This window comes from Thermobia domestica, chromosome 14, assembly GCF_964235325.1.
Source record: "Thermobia domestica chromosome 14, izTheDome1.hap1.1, whole genome shotgun sequence".
NCBI lineage: Eukaryota > Metazoa > Arthropoda > Insecta > Zygentoma > Lepismatidae > Thermobia > Thermobia domestica.
The window spans coordinates 120,229,417-120,249,810 of NC_137467.1; the positions used below are offsets into that span (position 1 = coordinate 120,229,417).

The 20,394-nt window shown below is 37.3% G+C and overlaps 1 protein-coding gene across 4 annotated transcripts in view; it reads right to left on the reverse strand.

Annotated features, from left to right (window-relative positions):
- LOC145670295 (uncharacterized) overlaps nt 1-20,394 on the reverse strand; it is a 244,463-nt gene that overhangs the window by 192,147 nt on the left and 31,922 nt on the right. For all 4 annotated transcript variants that reach the window (XM_081738762.1, XM_081738760.1, XM_081738759.1 and 1 more), the window contains exon 2: nt 8,773-8,898. In XM_081738762.1, the coding sequence (XP_081594888.1) occupies nt 8,773-8,898 (126 nt within the window). The remainder of the gene's footprint in view (nt 1-8,772; nt 8,899-20,394) is intronic.

Genomic DNA, 20,394 nt, shown 5'->3' on the forward strand with positions numbered 1-20,394 from the left:
CCTGTTTAGATGTGACAACTCCAGGAATTCGTTCCTCCTCCTCTCTTTTGGACAACCTCGATTTGTCCTCGGACCAAAACAGAGCGCTTTTGAAAGGAGGCGGAACATCAGAATAACACCATACTTAATTGTGTGTGTAGTTGATGAAGAAGCAAATGCTGTTGGATCTGAGTTGTTGGATGTAGATGATGAGGAAGCAATAACTGTTGGTTCTGAATTGTTGGCTTCTGCGGTTTCTGAAGAGATGTCCCCTGTGTGAAATTCTGTCACGAAGGAAACTGTTGTACAGACTTCTGGGTTTCTGGTTGTTTCTATGAATGCAGAAAAATGTTGACCAGACATTGACATTGTTTCAGAGAACAGTATCAAACTATTCCACACGTAATCTGCTGCGGGGTTTACGGTCTGACTAGAATCAAACTCTGAAAGATTCATCCAAATCTGCTTGTGTTGGGTTTTGCAAAAGTGCAGGAATTTCTTGGACAAGTTGAGCAACATTATTCATACGAAATACATCTTCGGTTTTACTAACTCGTTGAAAATTTGTGACTATTTTTTTGTAAAGATAGTATCCTCGTTGCGTCCATTCCATAGTTGCAAATCCTCCAAACAACGTTTAAATGATAATAGTTTTTCTCGTGAAATTTGGGACTCAATAACTGTTACAACTGTTCTGAAGTCGCTCGTTGAAATACCATATATTCGACATAAGACAAACATTTATTCGACATGTTTTCCTTTGGGGGCCTCGTGCCGTTGGTAGGGCCCTTACAGGAGTTCAGATTTTAATTGTTTTCGGTTTTTCGGCAAATGGGGCTGAACATGAGGAACAAAAATGGTGTGGGATATTGGCCCTATTCGTATAGGACGTATAAGAAGTTGTATAGGACCTATTCGTAAAATAAATCCCGGCATTTTTCGTTGGGACTCAGACATGGAAATAAATGGCTCAATTCGAGACTGTGATATCTAATTGAGCCGTTTGTTTATGTCTGACTTCCAACGGTCAAATCCCGGGATTTATCTTACGAATAGATCCTATACAATTTCCTGCCAATATCCCACACAATTTCATTGCCTTACGTTCAGCCAAAGTTGCCGAAAAGCCAAACATATCATTCATATTTTGGACTCCTTAAGGAGCCCTACCAACGGAACGACGTCCCATAGGAAACAACGCCAAATACATTTCTGTCCTCTTTTGACCTCTAAAATCAACTCGCAAGCATTGTAATAATTATTTTGAATCATCCCCTATATACGAACTGGAACGTGTGCAAAGTGTTCATTATTGGACGAAAGTTGCTAAGTTACACCAGTAATACACACCCACTGTCCATTACTGGTAAATCTCACAAGCTATCAGTTTTTTTTTGAGCCAGTTTGTCCATATAGCTTTCATGGTACTTTTGCAGTGGGCATTTGTATTATTGACACATTTTCAAATTCTACCAGTAATGGACAGGGGGTGTCCAACATTGGCAAATAGCACATTTAGCTTACCAGTCATGGACACCCCAAATATTGACGGTTCAAGTTTTTTAATATACATTTTTGCCACACTTATGCGTTTCTTATACCAATATTAGTGCGTAAAAAACACACCTTTCATTTTGTTCATAGCTTTACTATAGGAGAGCTGCCAAGTGATTTCTTAGCTTATTCAACTTCTTAACACAATGTGAAAACAAGCGCGTACAATCGACACCATGACTTTACCACAACTGCAGAGTCCGTAGATTTAGCAGACGACAGCCTAACAATTTTGAGTGGAACCAGTATATCACGTAGATAATTTCCAACACAATGCAGACTTTCCTGCGTTAGACACTGTCTTATTTTTGACGCATTTCCGCCGAAGTGTCCATTACTGGCGGCGAATTTATCCATGTCAATTACTGGGGTGTTTACCTTATGCATTAAAAAAAAAAAATGAGGAGCGCTCATCTGGAGTGCCACTATTTATCTTTTCGAACCCGAAGACTATGAACTCGACACCAATATCGTTCGTATTCTCCTATTTTTATATGTCACCCTTTCCCATCCTAGGAATGGTTTCAGTTCCTTACCGCCCACAGTATAATTTTTCAGGTGGTAATTTATAGGTAGACTAAATTCGTTTGAAATTCCTCCAGGAGTCCATGTTGCACTGCACGGTCCACTACCTCTGAGTTAAAAATTTGTAAAGATCTATAAATATATTAAAGTAACAATGGAATATTGTATTACCGCCCGTCTGTCGTCATCGTACAAAACTTTATAAAGTGACGTAGGGAAATGAGTAACTCTACAGTCTGTTGCTAAAAGCATCATTTTACATGTATTTTGTTTGGGAGAGAAGGATCCGCCGACATAAGAGTTTCAGTTTTTATATTAGTGTTCTACTATACATCTGATCAAACTAATTGTATTTATCACATACAAGAGAGGGGGAATTAAATTCCTGTCCTGCTCAAATGACTCCTCTAAACATTTGCATGCAATTACTGGGAAACGAAATTAATCATCGGTAACACTCATTGTTGTCAGTAGTTTTTAGAGCTCTGCGCCTGCATTACTGACTTTGGAAAGCACAAAACATCTGCCGTTATTGACAATTTCTATAGATTTCACAAGGAGCATCTTCCTAGATTGATGTAATATGTAGTCTTTGAAGAAGGGAAAGAATGCAAATAAAGGCGTTTATGAAGCTATGTAAACATCTTGTAACAGGCATTCCAGAACATACTATGAAAAAGATTTTAGAGCTATGAAACTTGTAAACATGGTTCCCTTTTTTCGTCTGAATGGAAAGAGTATATTACGTCACACAGACTACTTTAGACAAGAAGCGAAGAATATGGAGGAGGAGTTGGATTGAACACCAGGAGCAGGTTTCTGAATGCATAAGCACAAGAAGCAAGAGTTTGTTAGTAATTAGACAAACTTTTTGTAGCATTATCTATACCGCGAACTGTATCATGTCCTAAATGGTCTGATACAAGAACATGTGTTGCTATTATTATTCAATGTTGTTCTGGAATACGCTATTTAAAAAAAAATATCGTTAGTACCCTCGATTGATTGATTGAAAGGGTTTGTATGGCTGCGTCGACATCGAGGTCTTTTGCACCCTTCTCAGACAGGAAAAAATGAAGCCGATTACTTGTAACAACTCCATCAGGGGTTGAAATTGGAGGGGGCATACGCCATTAATCAACCCATTAAGGGGTACAAGCTCGCGAGCATGGCAGTCGAGAGAGATGAGCGCGAGCCCAGTTCAGAGATATGAGCGCGAGCCCAACTGAGTGCGAGCTCAGTTGAGAGAATTGAGCGCGAGCCCAGATAAAATTAGTGAGTGCGAGCCCAGATAAGATTAGTGAGTGCCAGCACTAGTGATCGCGAGTCCAGTTGAGACAGGTGAGCGCGAGCCCGAGCGAGTCTAGTGGAAAATTGCCACCTCTGGTCTGCACAGAAACAAATGGCAACAATCTTTTGGGATAAGGGCAGAGTTTGGCTGGTGGACTATCTTCCAGTGGGTGCAACGATTAATGCACCATATTATTGTGGTCTCTAGAGGAAGTTGCGCGAAATCATTAAGGACAAACGTCGTGGTGAGATCTCCAAAGGTGTTCTGCTTTTGCATGACAATGCCCCCCTCACACACGCCATCTGAAACAGTACCCATTGGCCACCCTAGGCTTTCAAGTGTTGCCTCGTTTCCCTTACTCGCCAGACCCAGATCCATCCGATTATCATCTGTTCTCGAATCTCAAATAACATCTCAAAGTTCACCGTTTTCAATGTGTTGAAGCGGCAACTTATGCTACAGATGAGTGGTTACAGCAGCATACAAAATACTTCTATATACAAAGGCTTAAAAAGTTGCAGAACATGTCGGAAATTCATTGACTTATTAGGGGAATATGTGGAATAGTGTGAGAGCTTCTTGTTCTAGCTTAATGTTTTCTTCGTAAGGCTCAATCTTTATCAGCAACCCCTCGTAAGTGGGCACATATCCCCCATTTTGTTTTCTTTTAATGTGAGGTGGCAATATCTACGTTTTTCTCAATATATTAAATAACATTGCAGTTCTCTCTTCATCATGGGAAAGTACCTAAATGGCTTGAAAAGAATTTTTGAACATACGAACCTGATTCAACTTTTTTTTTCATCAGGTCATTTTCATTCAAATACTTATCCTAAAAGGAGGAAGAAAAAAAGAGCTAAACAAATACGTCAAAAATTGGGTTCCTCAAGAGCCTCTCTATATTGGGAAACGGAACTTAGTATACATAAACTACTCTTGAAATGTGGACAGGACGTGGGTTGACCTAAGTGTTTATCGTTAGTCCTACACTTTGATAAAAATGCGATTTCTCAAATTAAAAGGGATGTGATAAATATCTTGGAAACAATAACGACTAAACCATTTGAAATCAATTTCTGAGAAAATTAACATTAAGAAGAAGAAGAAAGAGAAAAAGTGAAAAACGTATTTTTTCCGAAATTTGAGAGTGACAACACTGTTTCTAGTCGTACGCTAGAAAAAATATTCTGACCTGTAGGCCAGACATTGATAATAATTATACCAAAAAATGAAGGGCAAAGGTACAATAGCTAGGTAAAAAAAAAATCGAAAGATAGAATCTAGGTGAATCATCCCGTTCCTATTTTCCCGAGAAATTTTCGTCTACCCTTACGTTGGCAGGCTTGGCGACGCCCCTAAATGTCACACACAAACAAACCATACCTCATTGGAAACCTTATAGAACAGACATTCCAGCAAAGTAACTTTCGTGTCTCTCGGACCAAACTAGTAAAAGAAGACGGAAATATTTCTTTTTTCAAAAATACATTTCAGCAGATTTTGTCAGACTGTGACAACGCTGTTATATACCGTACGCAAGCAAAAAAATCTCATATTTACGCCATATACTGGGGACAATGACATCAAAAAATGAAGGGTTTAGATTCAATAGGAAAAGAGGGGAAAATTCTGAACACCGAACCTACGTGAATCATCCTGTATTTTTTCGATAGATTGTGGTATACGCTAACATTGGCAAGTCTGGTGATGCCCCTAATTGTCACAAACATATCAGCTATACCTCGTTGGAAACCTTATGAGACACCCATTTCAACAGGGTAACTATCGTGTCTCTCGGGCCAAACTAGTTAAAGCAGAAGACGAAAGTCAAAATTTTTGCGAAAAAAATTGTTTTTTCCAAATTTGTCCGACTATGGCAACACTGGTACTTGTCGTACGCAAGGAAAAAAATTCTCACATTTACGCCAGACATTGGGAACAATGATATTTAAAAAAATGACGGGTTTAGGTACAATAGGAATGGAGAAAAAAATTCGGAACATCCAACATACGCGAATCATCCTGTATTTTGCTCGAGAGATTGTGGTATACGCTAACATTGGCAGGCTTGGCCACGCTCCTAATTGTCACAAACATGACACACGAGGTTCTAAATACTAAGTTCGTAATAAAAATAAGAATGACACATTAACATGGTACTGTCTCAATTTTTAAGTACTCTATCAGCTGTTTTTTAAATCTGCTAAAAGTTTGTAGTTCTCTGATACTTACGGAAAGGGCGTTCCAAGCCTTAATACATTGGTATCTGATACTTTAGATGCCATAATTTAATCGTGGTTTTGGTTTTTCAAGTTCATTGTCTTTGCTCGTGTACTAACTGAGTGTTTTATTTCAACAAGTTGTGTTGAAAATATAATTGTATCTTTCTTAAGGATTCTGTACATTAGGCAATTATCCTATAAAAATAAAGTTTATCTAATTTTAATATGTTCAGTTCATGGAATAGCTGTTCTACTGCGCAAGAAAATGTTCACTTTTTATTATTCTTATTACTCTCTTCTGAAGAACACGGGGCTTTATTTAAGCTAAGCACTTAAGTTTCCATACCAGGCTTCGATTTCGTATGAAAGGTATGGGTGGATAAATGCATAGTAATAAAGAATGAGTCAGAAAAAACTTGGCCAGTAACTTTGACCAAAAAAGTAGGTAAAGAAATGAAAAGAAGAAAGGTCGTTTTAATACTTTAGTTGACTATAAAGTAAAAAATATTAAACACGCAAAAGATATCATAAAGAACTAATTATGGAAAAATGCTCGTACATTACTTTTAATCCGCTTCATAAGAGTTCGCACATCATCTTCTGTTATTTGATTGGCAGCTGCAGTCCACTTGCGAAGAAAAGTTTTCAAGTCAGCCGCCTTCCCTTTTGATGTTTCCAATGTTCTTTTAATGTGGGCCCAATATTTTTCAATATTGGCTTAAGTTCAGGGCAATTTGGTGGATTTGCCTCTCTTCGAACTTCGACGATACTCTTTTCTTTATAACAATCAGTGGCTGCTTTAGAGTAGTGAGAGGTAGCAAGATCTGGCCAAAAGAAAACAGAGTTACTGTGTGACATCACAAATGGATACAAGCGTTTTTGTAAACACTCCTTCGTATAAATTTCGCCGTTAATTGTCCCTGTTGTGATGAACGCCTTGCTTTTTTTGCAGCATGAACAAATAGCTTGCCAAATCAAATATTTTTTGGGATATTTGGGTGCCTTCCGTTGTTTAAATTTATCCTGCACATCTCCCCTCTTCAGTGCCACGTAGTATTCCTTTCCGGGAATTTGACTGAAATCAGCGAAACAATAGGTTTGGTCGTCCATAATGCAACATTCATATTGAGTAAGGTACTGATCATAGTATTTTCTTACTGTGGATTTTGCCGTCAGTTGTTGCTTTTCGTCTCGGTTAGCTACCTTTTGTACTTTGAAAGATCGTAAATCTTTCCTTGCTTTAATTCTGTGAACTGTAGATTGGGACGCTTCTACCACACCAGTAACTGCTCTTTCCGATAAATTCGGATTCTGACGCAGCAATGCAGAACCCTTTTCTCTAGCTTCGGTTGGCTAGTCCCCGGTTTTCTACCTGAGCCAGGTTTTCTTCCAACAGTTAAATCGTGTGTGTACTTTTTAATTACATTTTGCACAGTAGACCGAGGGTACTTTACGAGTTTGCTTAATTTATTTAAGGACATACCTGGATTTTTGAGGTATTTGTTCACAAATAGTTTTCGTTTTTCTAACTGACTCATCGTTCTTTACCACACCACGCGCACTTCACAACTGACAATCTATTCGTGAGTAAGATCGGCAGTCTGTCCTTGCTTATGCACAGTGCTGCCAATGTTCATCTTATATACTAGAAAATATGGCGGGAGGAAAGCGGCCAAGTTTTTTCTGACTCATTCTTTATATTCTTGCGATCGATTCCGGTAACATTTGATATTTTAAACAATAACCCAGTGTGTACCGAAACGTTTTTTCCTGATTTCGGAACATTGTCTCTCCCATGTGAAATGCTCATCAAACCAAACACCTAAGTATTTTACGTTTTCAACAACGGTTACTTTTTGAGAGCTTACTGTAATGGAATAGTAATTAATGTTTTGCATTTTATGTCTGTTTCTAAAGAATAGGCAATTAGTTTTATCAACATTTAAAGTTAATTTATTAATTTGAAACAACTGTGATAACTAACTCAAAATTAATCGACTTCTGTATTTTAAGCTCTGGTCCTTTCAAGAATATAACTGCATCGTCAACAAACAAACAGCACTGGAATTTTTTCAATACACATGGTAAGTCGTTAATATATAAAATGAAAAGTAATGGCCTTAATATGGAACCGTGAGGAATTCCACAGTTTACAAGTGCTGTGGTTGGTGTATGTCCATTCACATTAGTGAATTGCAACCTATTCTTTAGCTAGCTTTTCATAAGATTCAAGGCGACTCCTCGCATTCCGTAACACTGTAGTTTCTGCAGTAATATTTTGTGATTTATGGTATGGAACGCTTTTTTAAGATCAATGAGCACACCTATCACGTAATCACTCTCGTAAAGAGCATCTGAGATATAGTTTGAAAGACTATTAATGGCAAGTCGACTTTTTTTTTTCCCTGAAATCCATGTTGTTCTTGAGTTATTTATGTTTTATTTTGAACTGTTAATCTAGAACAGATTACTTTCTCATATATCTTGTTCAAAATAGGGCGTATCAAAATTGGCCTGTCATTAGTTTTACATGTTTTCTTACCTTTGTACACTGGTATTACTTCTGCGATTTTCAATTCATCAGGGAATATTCTTGTTCCTAAAGTTCTTTAATTGTTATGTTCAAGAATGGGTGCTATTTCCTTACTAGAATCTTTGATAATTTTTGTGTTTATATTGTCATATCCTGTGCTTAATTTTTTAGGTAAAGCCCTAATTATGCTACATATTTCAATTTCACTTACAGGTTTGAGAAACAGACTTGCTTCAACATTTCGATATATATATATATATATAAGGTGAGAATAGTCCCCTGGTTAGCTACCTCAGTATGAACAGCTACTAAGAATAGTTAACTCAGTATGATCTGTTTTTCCGCAGAAAATAGGAAAACTCGATTTAGGGGCTGTTCAAAAATTTTGTGCCCCTGAGCCGAAACTAATTATTGGCTAAGATCGAAATCTTTTGATCAATTTTTAGATTTCCTAAAACTCTTGTTATCATACAATTGTATCAGTTTCCAGATTAAATTCGACATATCTGAGGTAGATCGAGGTTGCAGTATTTTGATGCAGCTCTCCTTTCAGTTCTTATTATTAATTTCTTCTTCCTAGACGTTCACTTTTAGTGCACATCTTATTGAAATTCTAAAAATCTGTAAGCTAACATTTAAATAGGTAAATACATAAATATTACACTTACCTTTTCAAAAACACTGCAGAAAGTTGAAACTATATCTTGGGTAAACAGATTTACATAATCTTTTCCAACGTTCTTTACAATAGAGTCAATCAAATACAAAGCAGGTAGTTTCATATCTGGAGACACCTGAAACGAAACGAATGAAACAGATCACTACATGAAGAACTTCCAATCCAATACCAAGCACGACTATAAAAAACAATTAGCATCATAACATAAGGGTTGATATATCGTAAAAAATCCTATGTCCACTTTATTCAATTTACCTCCAATTCTGTATTTAAGAAACGCAATGCTGCAATGATAAAAACAGACAGTATGTAGAGCAAGTCACTACTTACCACAATGGTTGAAATGAAATCTTTCAAGTCTTACGTCCCACGATTATGCTGGCCAGGCTAACGGAGACGGTGATGGTGAGGAATGAATGAAACTGTAGAATGAAGAAAATGGGAGGAAACGGGAGAACCCCGAGAAAACCCACGCACACGGCGTTGGTTCACAACAAAGTTCACTTGGTGCAAGCTGAGATCGATCTAAGGATCCCATACACCAAAGGTGAACGCTCTACCACTGAGCCAGCCCGGCCCCACCACAATGATTGCTGCAAATGACGCGATATACCCAGGAAAACAAAATGCTCTGTTTCCTAAACTTATTGTCTGTTCAGTTCATGAATCAAAATACTGTGATTTCAACTGAACCGATATTTCGGACTGTTCCATGATAGTTCTGCTAAAAATTTATTCAATTTTAATGATATAGTATGTCCCTTCTTCTAGCCTTAGGTAATAACCATATTGTTTGGGATTAAAATCCACCTGTTTCAAGTTTGTACAGTCCGCAGCAAAAAAACCTGCAACATGAGCATGTAAGTTTATTGTGAAACTACGGCTAACAGCGCAGGGAATCAACATATAACGTCTAGGTGGCACGAATCACGCGAGGACAAACCTCAGCGTCCTCCCCTGCACAATTTTTTTGGAGCAAAAGACTTCGTCGTTTTACAAATAAACTTATATGCTCATGTTACAGACTTTTGCTGTGGACTGTACAGTTCGAAGCATAGAAAATGTTACAAAAAGTTTATGTCCAACTTAGTAACAAACTCTTGCGCCGTGTACTTATGCAATCCGAAATACAATTCTTATCGACTAGTTACTTTGAGTATTCAACCCAACTCCACCTCTCCTTGTCTAAAGCGGTGTGTGACGTAATGTACTCTTTCCATTCAGACGAAAAAAAAAAGAATAAGTTTACAAGGTTTATCGCTCTACGACAATCTCTTTCAGTCGTTTGGTCTGAAATGCCTTTCTAGAGCCTTTCTAGAACAAAACGTCACAAAATGTTCCCATAGCTTCATAAACACCCTTATTTGCATTCTTTCCCTTCTTTAAAAGCTGCATATAACATCAACTCAGAAAGATGTTCCTTGTGAATTCTATGGAATTCGTTAATCATGGCACTGGGTTTTGTGCCTCCCAAAGTCTGTAATGCGGGCGCAGAGCTCTAAAAACTAATGCTATTCATTTCATTTCTAGTGCTATTCATTTCTTGTTAGTAATTGCAAGCAAATGTTCCAGTTGGTGTCATTTGGGCAGGACAAAAGGGTGAAATTGCCCCCTCCCTTGAGCTTGAGAAATACATATTGTTTGATCAAATGTGTAGTAATATAATAAAAAAAAAAAAAAGTTCGGTCCCAGCTCGCACCAAGTAAACTTTGTGGTGGACAAACATCGTAAGCGTGGGTTCTCCCGTTCCCTATCAAGGGGGCGCGGTGGCTCAGTGGTAGAGCGTTCACCTCTGGTGCTTTGAGGTCCCTGGTTTGATCCCAGCTCGCGCCGTGTGGACTTTGTGGTGGACAAACACCTTGCTCGTGGGTTTTCTCGAGGTTTTCCCGTTTCCCCCCACTTTCTTCTTTCCACCATTTCATTCATTTCTCAATTACCGTCTCCTTTAGCCTAACCGGCATAACTGTGGGACGTAAAACTCCAAGATTTCATTTTCGTTTCCTTTCACTTTTTCATTCCACCATTTCCTTCATTGCTTATCGTCACCGTCTCCTTTATTCTTCCCGCATAATCGTGGGACGGAAAACAAAGATTGCATTTCATTTTTTTACTAATAAAAAATGAAAGTATTATGTCTGCGGGGAAATCTCCGCCTCCCCGTTCCCCGGACCAAATCTAAAATGACGCTGCTTTTAACAACAAACCTATAAAATTACGATAGCTCACTGCTAGAGCGAAGGTTTCATTACATTTGGTTTCAAGAGTCGAAGGTTTGATCCCAAGCCATAACAGTTCATGGACGACATTGAGAGAGATTCAAACATAGGCGCCGAATTTGGGGGGGCAGGACACTTATGGCCCCGCAATATTTAAGGGTGGGGTCCTCGCCCCCCCCCCAAATATAATTCAATCGAAGAAGAATTAACAAAGAGGAGCCAGAATTTCTGTCGTAAACTTCATCGTGCCTTTAATTCAATATTAGGAACAGCCTTCTTATTCGATAGAACACGTAGTTTTCAAAACGGCATTGAATAGAGCACTGAAACTTCAACCAACACTGGCAGCACTCCTATGACAAGTGAAAATCAATGCAGCGTGAATTTTGCTGGGAAGTATCGAACCGAGATCTGGGGGGGGAGGGAGCCATAATCAAGCAGTTGATAGAAAAGGGCTTAATATGATAATGTATTTATTCATTGTTTGGACACCTCAATATTTTCTTCAAGTCGGCGCCTATGGATTCAAATATGGAGATAGAAAGGAATGATTTACATATACAAGGTTATAATTGGAGAAAAAAATGATCGGACAACATCCGAATTATGAAAATTGTGACTTTGTGAAACTGAAGAAGGAAAGGTTTCGAACTGCGAGGATCACATTAAGCAGTTGTTGAATTAAGATGGAGAATTCTTTTTAGGACATCAGATGATTACGAAGGGAGAGAAAGATCTTAAGATCTGGAGAATTAAGAATTTTAAAAATCTTTAGCTTCCGAGCCGGTTTCGAACCACGAAACTTTTAGTTATCGATCCATGACTTTATCCACTCAGCCACGGAGAACTCTACGTAGCCTGTCACACAGTTTTCCTTTACCTACTAGAATGGGATATCCCAAACGTTGACTTGGTGGATGCGCCCTTCAGATGGGACGCAGACCTCTTGTATCAGTTACAGAGTGTATAATGAACTTCCCCTTTTTGAGGAACATTTTTTCAGTCAGTAAAATTTATTCTTATTGTGTTCATTAAGTTATATTTGGTTGAACTATATGATAAAATAGTGCCAAATCCTTTGCGCCGTTGTCTGTTACATGGACGTTTAATGTAAGGGAATCCTACTTGGATGGTCTTAGGTCCGAATCCCGACCATTCTTAATGACTTTCTTCTAGCCACGCTCATACTGTGCAATCGAGAAACTCAATTTTGAAGTAAATGTAGTCACAGCTAGTTTAAGACGAAATTATATTCAAATATGATATTTGTTAATACATGCTTTTCTTTAACTTACGGCGTTTCAATGTTGCTATTAAATTCTACTACCTGAAGACAGCCGGACGGTAATAAAAAAAAACACTGTAATAGTTCGTAATAGTAACACGGGGGAAGTTCAACTCAGAAATAAAAGCACAAAAGGAAACCGTACGATGCAGCATGGACTCCTGAAGGAAATTCAAACGAATTTAGTATATGTGTAAATTACTATCTGAACAATTTATTGCGGGGTGTGAGATACTGAAAACATCCATAGGAGAGGAAGAGATTACATGTAAAAAAGTAATAGAATACGAAAAATATTGGTGTCGATTTCATAGTTTTCTTGTTCGAAGAGATGAATAGTGGCACTTCAGATGAGCGCTCCTCACTTGTTCTTAGCCCTGTATAAGTGGAAAATGGGTTTATAAATATATTTTTCTATAAAATATCCTAAACTAATATAATTATAAACTAATTATAACATTATAAACTAATAAAATATATTTCACATAAACAGAGAAGACCGGGTCATTCAAAACCGAGACAAAGATTTATTTATTTGTGGTTGACAAAGAATACTATGGTAATAGAAACGCTACTGCATGGTACGTAGGTTAAAAGAAGCATACCTAAGGCGATGACCGGGAAAAGGAAGAAGAAATAGGAAAAAGTTAAAATAAAACCTTTATGGGTCAAAAATGACTCGATCTCCGTTGGGCGAGTGTTAATGAAAGAGGAAACAACAGATTTTTTTTTTTAAACACACCATATTCTCTATAGATATGAATTCAATAATGGGTGATTCTGAAATTAAGGGGAATTTTCAGTCCCTCTGATTTTTCAGCCTCTAGATATACAATATTAAAGTAACAAAGTTAGTATTAAATAAAAAATAATTAGTACTTTTGTGTTCCTAAAGTTTATTTTAACATTTATTTTATTTTTCTGCTTTTAAAAAAGCGAAAAATAAGTGAAATGTAACCTCCGTGGAGTGTCCCCACCAACATTTTTCAACATTAACAGAAGAGAAAAACATGTTTTCACTAGAAAATTCGTGAAAAATCCGCATAATTTACTACTGTAAGACATAAATAATGAAACTACTTAGCAAGAAATTAAATTTTAAGGTTATTTTCATGGCCTATTTAATGCGAAAATATTGTCCCTGGGTTGTGAGGTAACCTCCATGGACTACTTTTAAAATTACCAGAAATTCTACTAGGAAGCAGCACTGTCCAGTCTCTAGATCTGAAAGTGAAGCTCAGAGCAGCCATTTTGTGAGTGATATGTTGATAAGTGTGTATGCAGTATTGTGTTCGAGAAAAATCTTCACATCTTGTGGAAAATAGGTGTGTACTCTTTGATCTTGTAACCTCCATGTATTTGTTAGTTTTATTATTTAAAATGTTGAAAATGTTTTTTCAATTGATTATTGTTAAAATAGCAGTTTTCCTACTAAAAACGAAGTCATTGCATGTATAGTCTTCTAGCTTTGAGTATCAGGCTGTCTGAAGTGCACTTTTGTAACCTCCATGGAAGTAACCTCCGTGGCTTCTATCTAGCATGGAGGTTACACATGATCCATGGAGGTTACCATAATGAGCATTTCATGATATTATTCTAAAAAATAGTTATATATTTGAGTTACTATGAGCTTCTTATTAAAATGCTACCTATTAGAGCTACGCGGAGGAAAAATTCCAAAAAAATTATCATATGTTTGCTAAACATGCTACTATAATATAAATTACATGTTGTCTTCAATAATATATGATTTGGCTGATAAATATTGAATTAAAATTTAATTAAATGTTATACATGAGTAAAATTTCGAAATATAACATATGTATCATTTGTTGTTGCTTATCTCTTTGAACAAAAGCACTAAATGTTTGAAGTTAGGTGTTAGGATGTGCACTTTGTAGAGTCCAAGCTAATAAATACAGGTTTGTTGCTGATTAAACCTGGATTATTAAAATTATTGATTTACTTTTTTATTTTATAGAGAGAATGGCACAAAAAAAAAAACAATGCTAGTGAAAAAGAAACAATGAAATCAAATAAAATTGTTAATTGTAGAGAGAAAAAGCCAAGTAAGGTATCAGAAATAGAAAAGAGAAGAAAAATGAAAAGAGAATCAAAAAGACGAAAAAGAGAAAGAATAAAAGCAGATCCTGTGTTATACGATGAATTGAAAAGAAAAGAGAGAGAGATACAAAGCCAGAAGTACAAGCTGAATGATTTTAAAAAATAGCAGAAATGAGTAAACGAAAGAAAAGAGCCCAGAGAAAAAAAAATACGTGAAAAAGTTAGATGGCATAGAGAAGAGAAGAACCGAAGAAAAGAAGGAAGAGGTAAATACAATGCTGGAAGAGGCAACTCCTCCTGACAGTGATAATGGTGGTAACAATCGAAATGTTATAAGGAATTATATTGTTGGAGCTAATGTTGACCGTGTAGAAACCAGCCGAAAGAAAAGTGGTAAGAAAATTGCAAAACGAAATAAAACTAACAAGGAGAAAGCAGATGTTGGTAAATGAGCTTCGGGGCCATTTTTCGCGAAGTGGTAGTGCATATTTAAAGTGTTAATATTACAAACTGGAAGAGCGCAACAGCCAAAAATAACGGAGAAAAAGCGTCTTGAAGTTTCCGACTCGCCGCATATATCGTACGATGCATGAAGTTAAGTCACGGCATGACAGATTGAGGAACATCTACGACTCTCGTGCAAAGGGTGACGGGTTCGGTTTCCGCCCGATTCAACTTTACTTGTTTTGCTTCAACCAATAAAGTAGCCATTTGTAGCTACAAGTAAACTATTATTTCTCCATATGTTTATAATGAATAAAACAATAGATATGTTGAAATCAGTTGTAAAATCCTTCAATGTTCCATGTTAACTATCAACAAAATGTAATATATTCCGTAAATATATTGATATCACGAGTTATATTATGGTTGCCTCAGTCATTGTGTAAAAAATGTTCTGCACGCTTCGTGTTTACATCTGTTGACAGTGTTCGAATTATAAGGGAAATGAGGGGGTAATCTCCTTTGGTTATAGCTACCAAAGGGGATGGAAGTGCTATAAAGTGACATGGGGAAGAAACACATTGGCATTAAATATGCGCAGACTAAGCTGCTTTCAATGTAATCCTGACACTAAATGCAGTCATTTTCATGAGGGACAATACAACTCTGTGCCTGCTGCACAGAGAAAAATCCGTTATCCGGACAGCGGTATATTGTACAAATATACGGTATTCTCTTGCTTACTATAGAAATCAGTACGGAGCATACGCTATCCGTATGCTACATAGGCACTGCCCTTAGATGTTACATCATGCCGTTGCAGGATGTCTGACATCTGACAGTTTTCTGTATATTACATGCATATACTTATCTTCCGTCAGCTATATGTTGTATACGCCCATTTGTATGTGAGATCCTGACTGCCTACATTGTTTCATACGGAAAGTACGTATAGATGGAACACTTATATGGAAAGTATTATAAAATATGCGTTTTCAGTTATACGTCTGTTGTACGTTAAGTCCAAATACTACAGGAATTACGCATGTAACCTATCTTTTTAAGTACGCCACCTACAATTTTTTTTCTCAGTGTGTTTCAACCATAAAGTGTATTCTTTTATGTAACAGTATTTATGAACTGCTACAACTAGTTTTCAGATCTTCGTACTCTTACTCTAACCTAACGATGTTCAGAAGTTTCATTATAGTTACGTGTTAAAAGTTCCGTATTTTTCCGTAACTACTGCACCCAGTACCAAATAAATCTCACCAAACGTTTTGTTATCAAGATGTGTAATCCGCCAGTGACAACGAAAACGATACCAAATTTTTTGGGATATCGAGAGAACTTACACAGCGAACTCTTTTGTTATGTTGAAATTATGTACTCCAGAAACACCATCAGACATTACGTGACCTTAAAATGTCTACTACCATCTCGGAATAAAAAATCGAGTTTTTTACAGAATAGAGGCAGAACTCATAATTGTGTTTCCCTTAAAAGCAAATAGAGCCACTGTGGATACTAAAGACATTGTTGCGGAATTGGAACAGCTTTTCTTGGAAAATAGAACATTCCGGTTTACGTTTACTACAATTTTAGATTTGTGCACAAATCTATATTAAGCATTCAATTCAAAATATTACATTGTCTTACATTTTACTAGTGAATAAAACTTAAATATATCTTCACTGAGTATGTTTTGTAACCTCCGTGGATATTAATGTAACCACCGTGTTTGTCAAAAAAATAAATTACCATTTTTTAAAAAAATATATATTTTCTTGATCTCATCCACTGTAATGATTGTATTTGTTTAGCCCTTATGTGTGTAAAAAATTATACATTTTTTCTCCGATTTTAATTTTTAAGATTTTTCCAATGCCAAAATTCCACTTAATTTCAGAATCACCCTAATATACAAAGAGTGAAAAATGACTGACGGGACTCAAACGCGGGACCCCCGGCATACCATGCTGATGCGTTAACGACCAGACGAACAAGGAGTATAATCACAGTCTCACTTGGAACGGAATAGACTATTAATCACCGAGTACGAAAATCCACTCAGCACCCTAAAAGCGAGGGGATAGTAATATTAAGTATCCTGCCTTTGGTAGGTCCTGGAACTTTTTTTTTTTCAATTTTTGATTTGGGCTTGGAAATGTTTCTTCCACGTTCCTCGATCTTCAGCTTCCTCTTAACTCCCAATATTTTCTTCTATTTTTCAAATCATCGATCAGCTGTGTTCTTCCTATTCCACGTTTATCTTCCATCTTTCCTCCTATGGTGGTGTGAAGAAAATTTCTTCGCAACATGTGTCCGATTCAATTGGCCCTCCTACAAAGGATGGTGCGTAGAAGTGTCCTTTTCTCTCCTGTCCCCTTTGAAACATCTTCGTTTGTTGCTCTCTGTCCATTTTATCATCTCCATTTTCCTCCAACACCACATTTCGAAGCTCTCCGAGTATTTCTTCTCTAACTTCCGTAATGTCAAGGTCTCTGAACCATACAGTCCAATGCTCCATGAAGCAAACTAAGTTCGAAGACGAAAGTACTTATATTTGAGATTACGAACTTGCGGTACCCATGTTCAACATCGATCAAAGATCACGGCCAAAAATCGGGCAGTGTTAACAAACGAGAGGCGAGTGTTATCAAGATACAATTCCGGATCAGCAAGGTTAAGTTCATTGTCGATAAAATCAGTCTTCTCAGCAGAAGTGATATATGGAACGGCAATAAAAAACAAGATTGTCAACGTACGAGAGATGGCCACAAAATTTCGGGTTCAGGTGAGTATCGGGTAGCCCGATTCAGAACTGGGAATTGGATGCCCGGCTCCAAAACCGACAATCGGGTACCCGAATTCGAATCTGAGGGCTGATTAATGCGAATAGTTATAAAACTCCAAAGAAGCAATACAAATTTTAAAATGTACATGTTAACTGACAGTACTTTCGCTTGATATTGCAAGGCATACAGAGCAAACTCGTCTTCAAAAGAATTGGGATCCAATCATATGTACTGATGATGATTTCTCGTACACTTCTGATCACAAAAACTCAGACTGCCTTCCAGACTTTCCTTTACGTCTGGCTAATTTTCTCTTATTTTTGTCAGTCAGGGGTGGTAGAACGATAATATTGCACTATGCGTATGAAAATTTCGTACTGGATAAACAAAATAATTACATTACAAGAAATTACGGTAATTTTAAGTAGCAAATTTGACATTTTTAATCTGGAACGATTTAAAAAGCAACTGAAAAATGAGAAATATTGTGACTACAAACGACTACAATGATTAACCATCTGTCTCCCACGACTTGTTAATTATTTCATTGTCAATTCGAGTGTTCCTGAAACATACCTTTGTCCAGTTACATTACTTACTAGGGATGATTCCATACCGGGACCAAGTACGTGGGAAAAATCTATATATTGTCTGAAAGCTCTTGCCATGAGAAGTACGAAACCGTTTTCAAATCACGGGCAAACCCTCAACTTGACCCTATAAGGGGCCGTTTTGTTGGTGATTGTGACCCTATGTATGACATATTCGACAAAATCAAAATGAGTGTTACGATGTATCATGCATAAGTGTCTGATCCCATCATGCTGCTTTTTGGCTCATTTCTAGAACGTGACTTGGGCGAGAGTTTGATAATATCATTTTGCACCCTGACGTACCCATTTGGTCAGTGTTGCCAACGAACTGTAAATACGATGTGGAAGATGGTTTCTGTACCACTGGATGTATATCCATGAAACGTGGCATAAATATCATTCGTTATTGCAGGAAATATATTCTGTACGTATTCCTCTCCCAAGTACCCCGGTTTGTCAGTGTTGCCAATCATTTTTTTTAAATGAGACGTTGCAAAACAGGTTCAGTATAATGAGACGTTTATACGCCAATCTTGGCAGAAACATCACACCACACTATACCAAAAAGTCTTGAGTGTTACAGTCTCTCAACCATCCTAGATTGTCAGTGTTGCCAACCAAGTGTAAGCATCATATTGTTGCAAATGTTGTGCGTGCCATTGAACGAATATAGAACAAATGTTACAGAAGCAGTATTGGGAAACAGTGTGAATGTCTCCGTCTCTCAAAAACCCCAGTTTAGTAGTGTTGCCAACCAATGCGAACATTCAATATTTTTATATGAAGTCGACAGCATGGCGGACATAATTAGACTGCGACCCATACTAGTTTGTAGTATGTTAGTGCAAACCCACAAGCATCCACATTGTTAGTGTTTCCAACCATCGTAAAAATAATTTTCTCGAAAGGTTGCCTCACAATCGTATGCATAGACAAAACCAAATAAACATCATTCGACAGAACAGCAAACGTACTCTGGTTGGTACCATTCCCCAAGCACCCCAGTCTGTCAGTATTGTTAACGTTTTGAACTGAAAGTTCTTCAAATAACAGTATACTAGCTTAGCAGTATTTTTATATTGTCTAATAATATAAACATCTGGCTGAACATATATCATGGGACATGACTGTTGACCACGCAACAACGACAGCACTAGATAGGAGCGCGTGTAGAAAGGAGGAGTTGGATGAGTCATGCATACATCAGCTCATAGGACCTTCATTGAGACATCGTCATACAACCTTTCGAGAAAATTTATTTTGCAATGATTCAAAACACTGACAACCTAGGATGGTTTGGAGACAGTAATACTCAAGGTCTTTTGCTATAGTGTCGTGTGATGTTTCTGCCAAGATTGGCGTATAAACGTCTCATTGTACGGAACCTATTTTGCAACGTCTCATTTAAAAAAAATGATTGGCAACACTGACAAACCGGGGTACTTGGGAGAGGAATACGTACACAGTATATTTTCTCCAATGACGAATGATGTTTATGAAACATTTCATGGATATACATCCAGTGGTACAGAAACCATCTTCCACATCGTATTTACAGTTCGTTGGCAACACTGACCAAATGAGTACATCAGGGTGCAAATTGATATTATCAAACCCTGCCGAAATAACGTTCTAGAAATAAGCCAAAATGGAACATAATAGGCTTAGGCACTTAGCGTGATACATCGTAACATCCACTTATTCTGTCGAATATGCCATACATAAGGTCACAAACACCAACAAAGCGGCCCTTTATAGGATCAAGTTGAGTGTTTGCCCGTGATTTGACAACGGTTTCGTACTTCTCATGGCAAGAGCTTTCAGACGATATATAGGTTTTCTCCAGGTACTTCATCCCGGCATGGAATCATCCCTAGTTAGATACAAACCTGAAGAGTAATTAAATGAAGAACTTGAACTCGGTAGAGTAAACGCAAGAATATTTGAAAGCATTCTGATGTTTTCTCGTATTATGTGATTCATCCAAGACGTCTTCGTTTCTGAAAGGTTTGAATGTTTCAGGAGACAAAAGTAAAATCACATTTATTAGCAAAGTCAGTATTACAACCTAGAAAAAAAAAATAAACCAAAAACCTGAATAAACTTTGCTGTGATACGAGACATTTTTCTTTTTCTAAGCTGGGCTCCTAAAACTATATCTATCAGAAAAACAAAGACTTCAGTCCTTCAGCATGTAATTCTGTAATTACG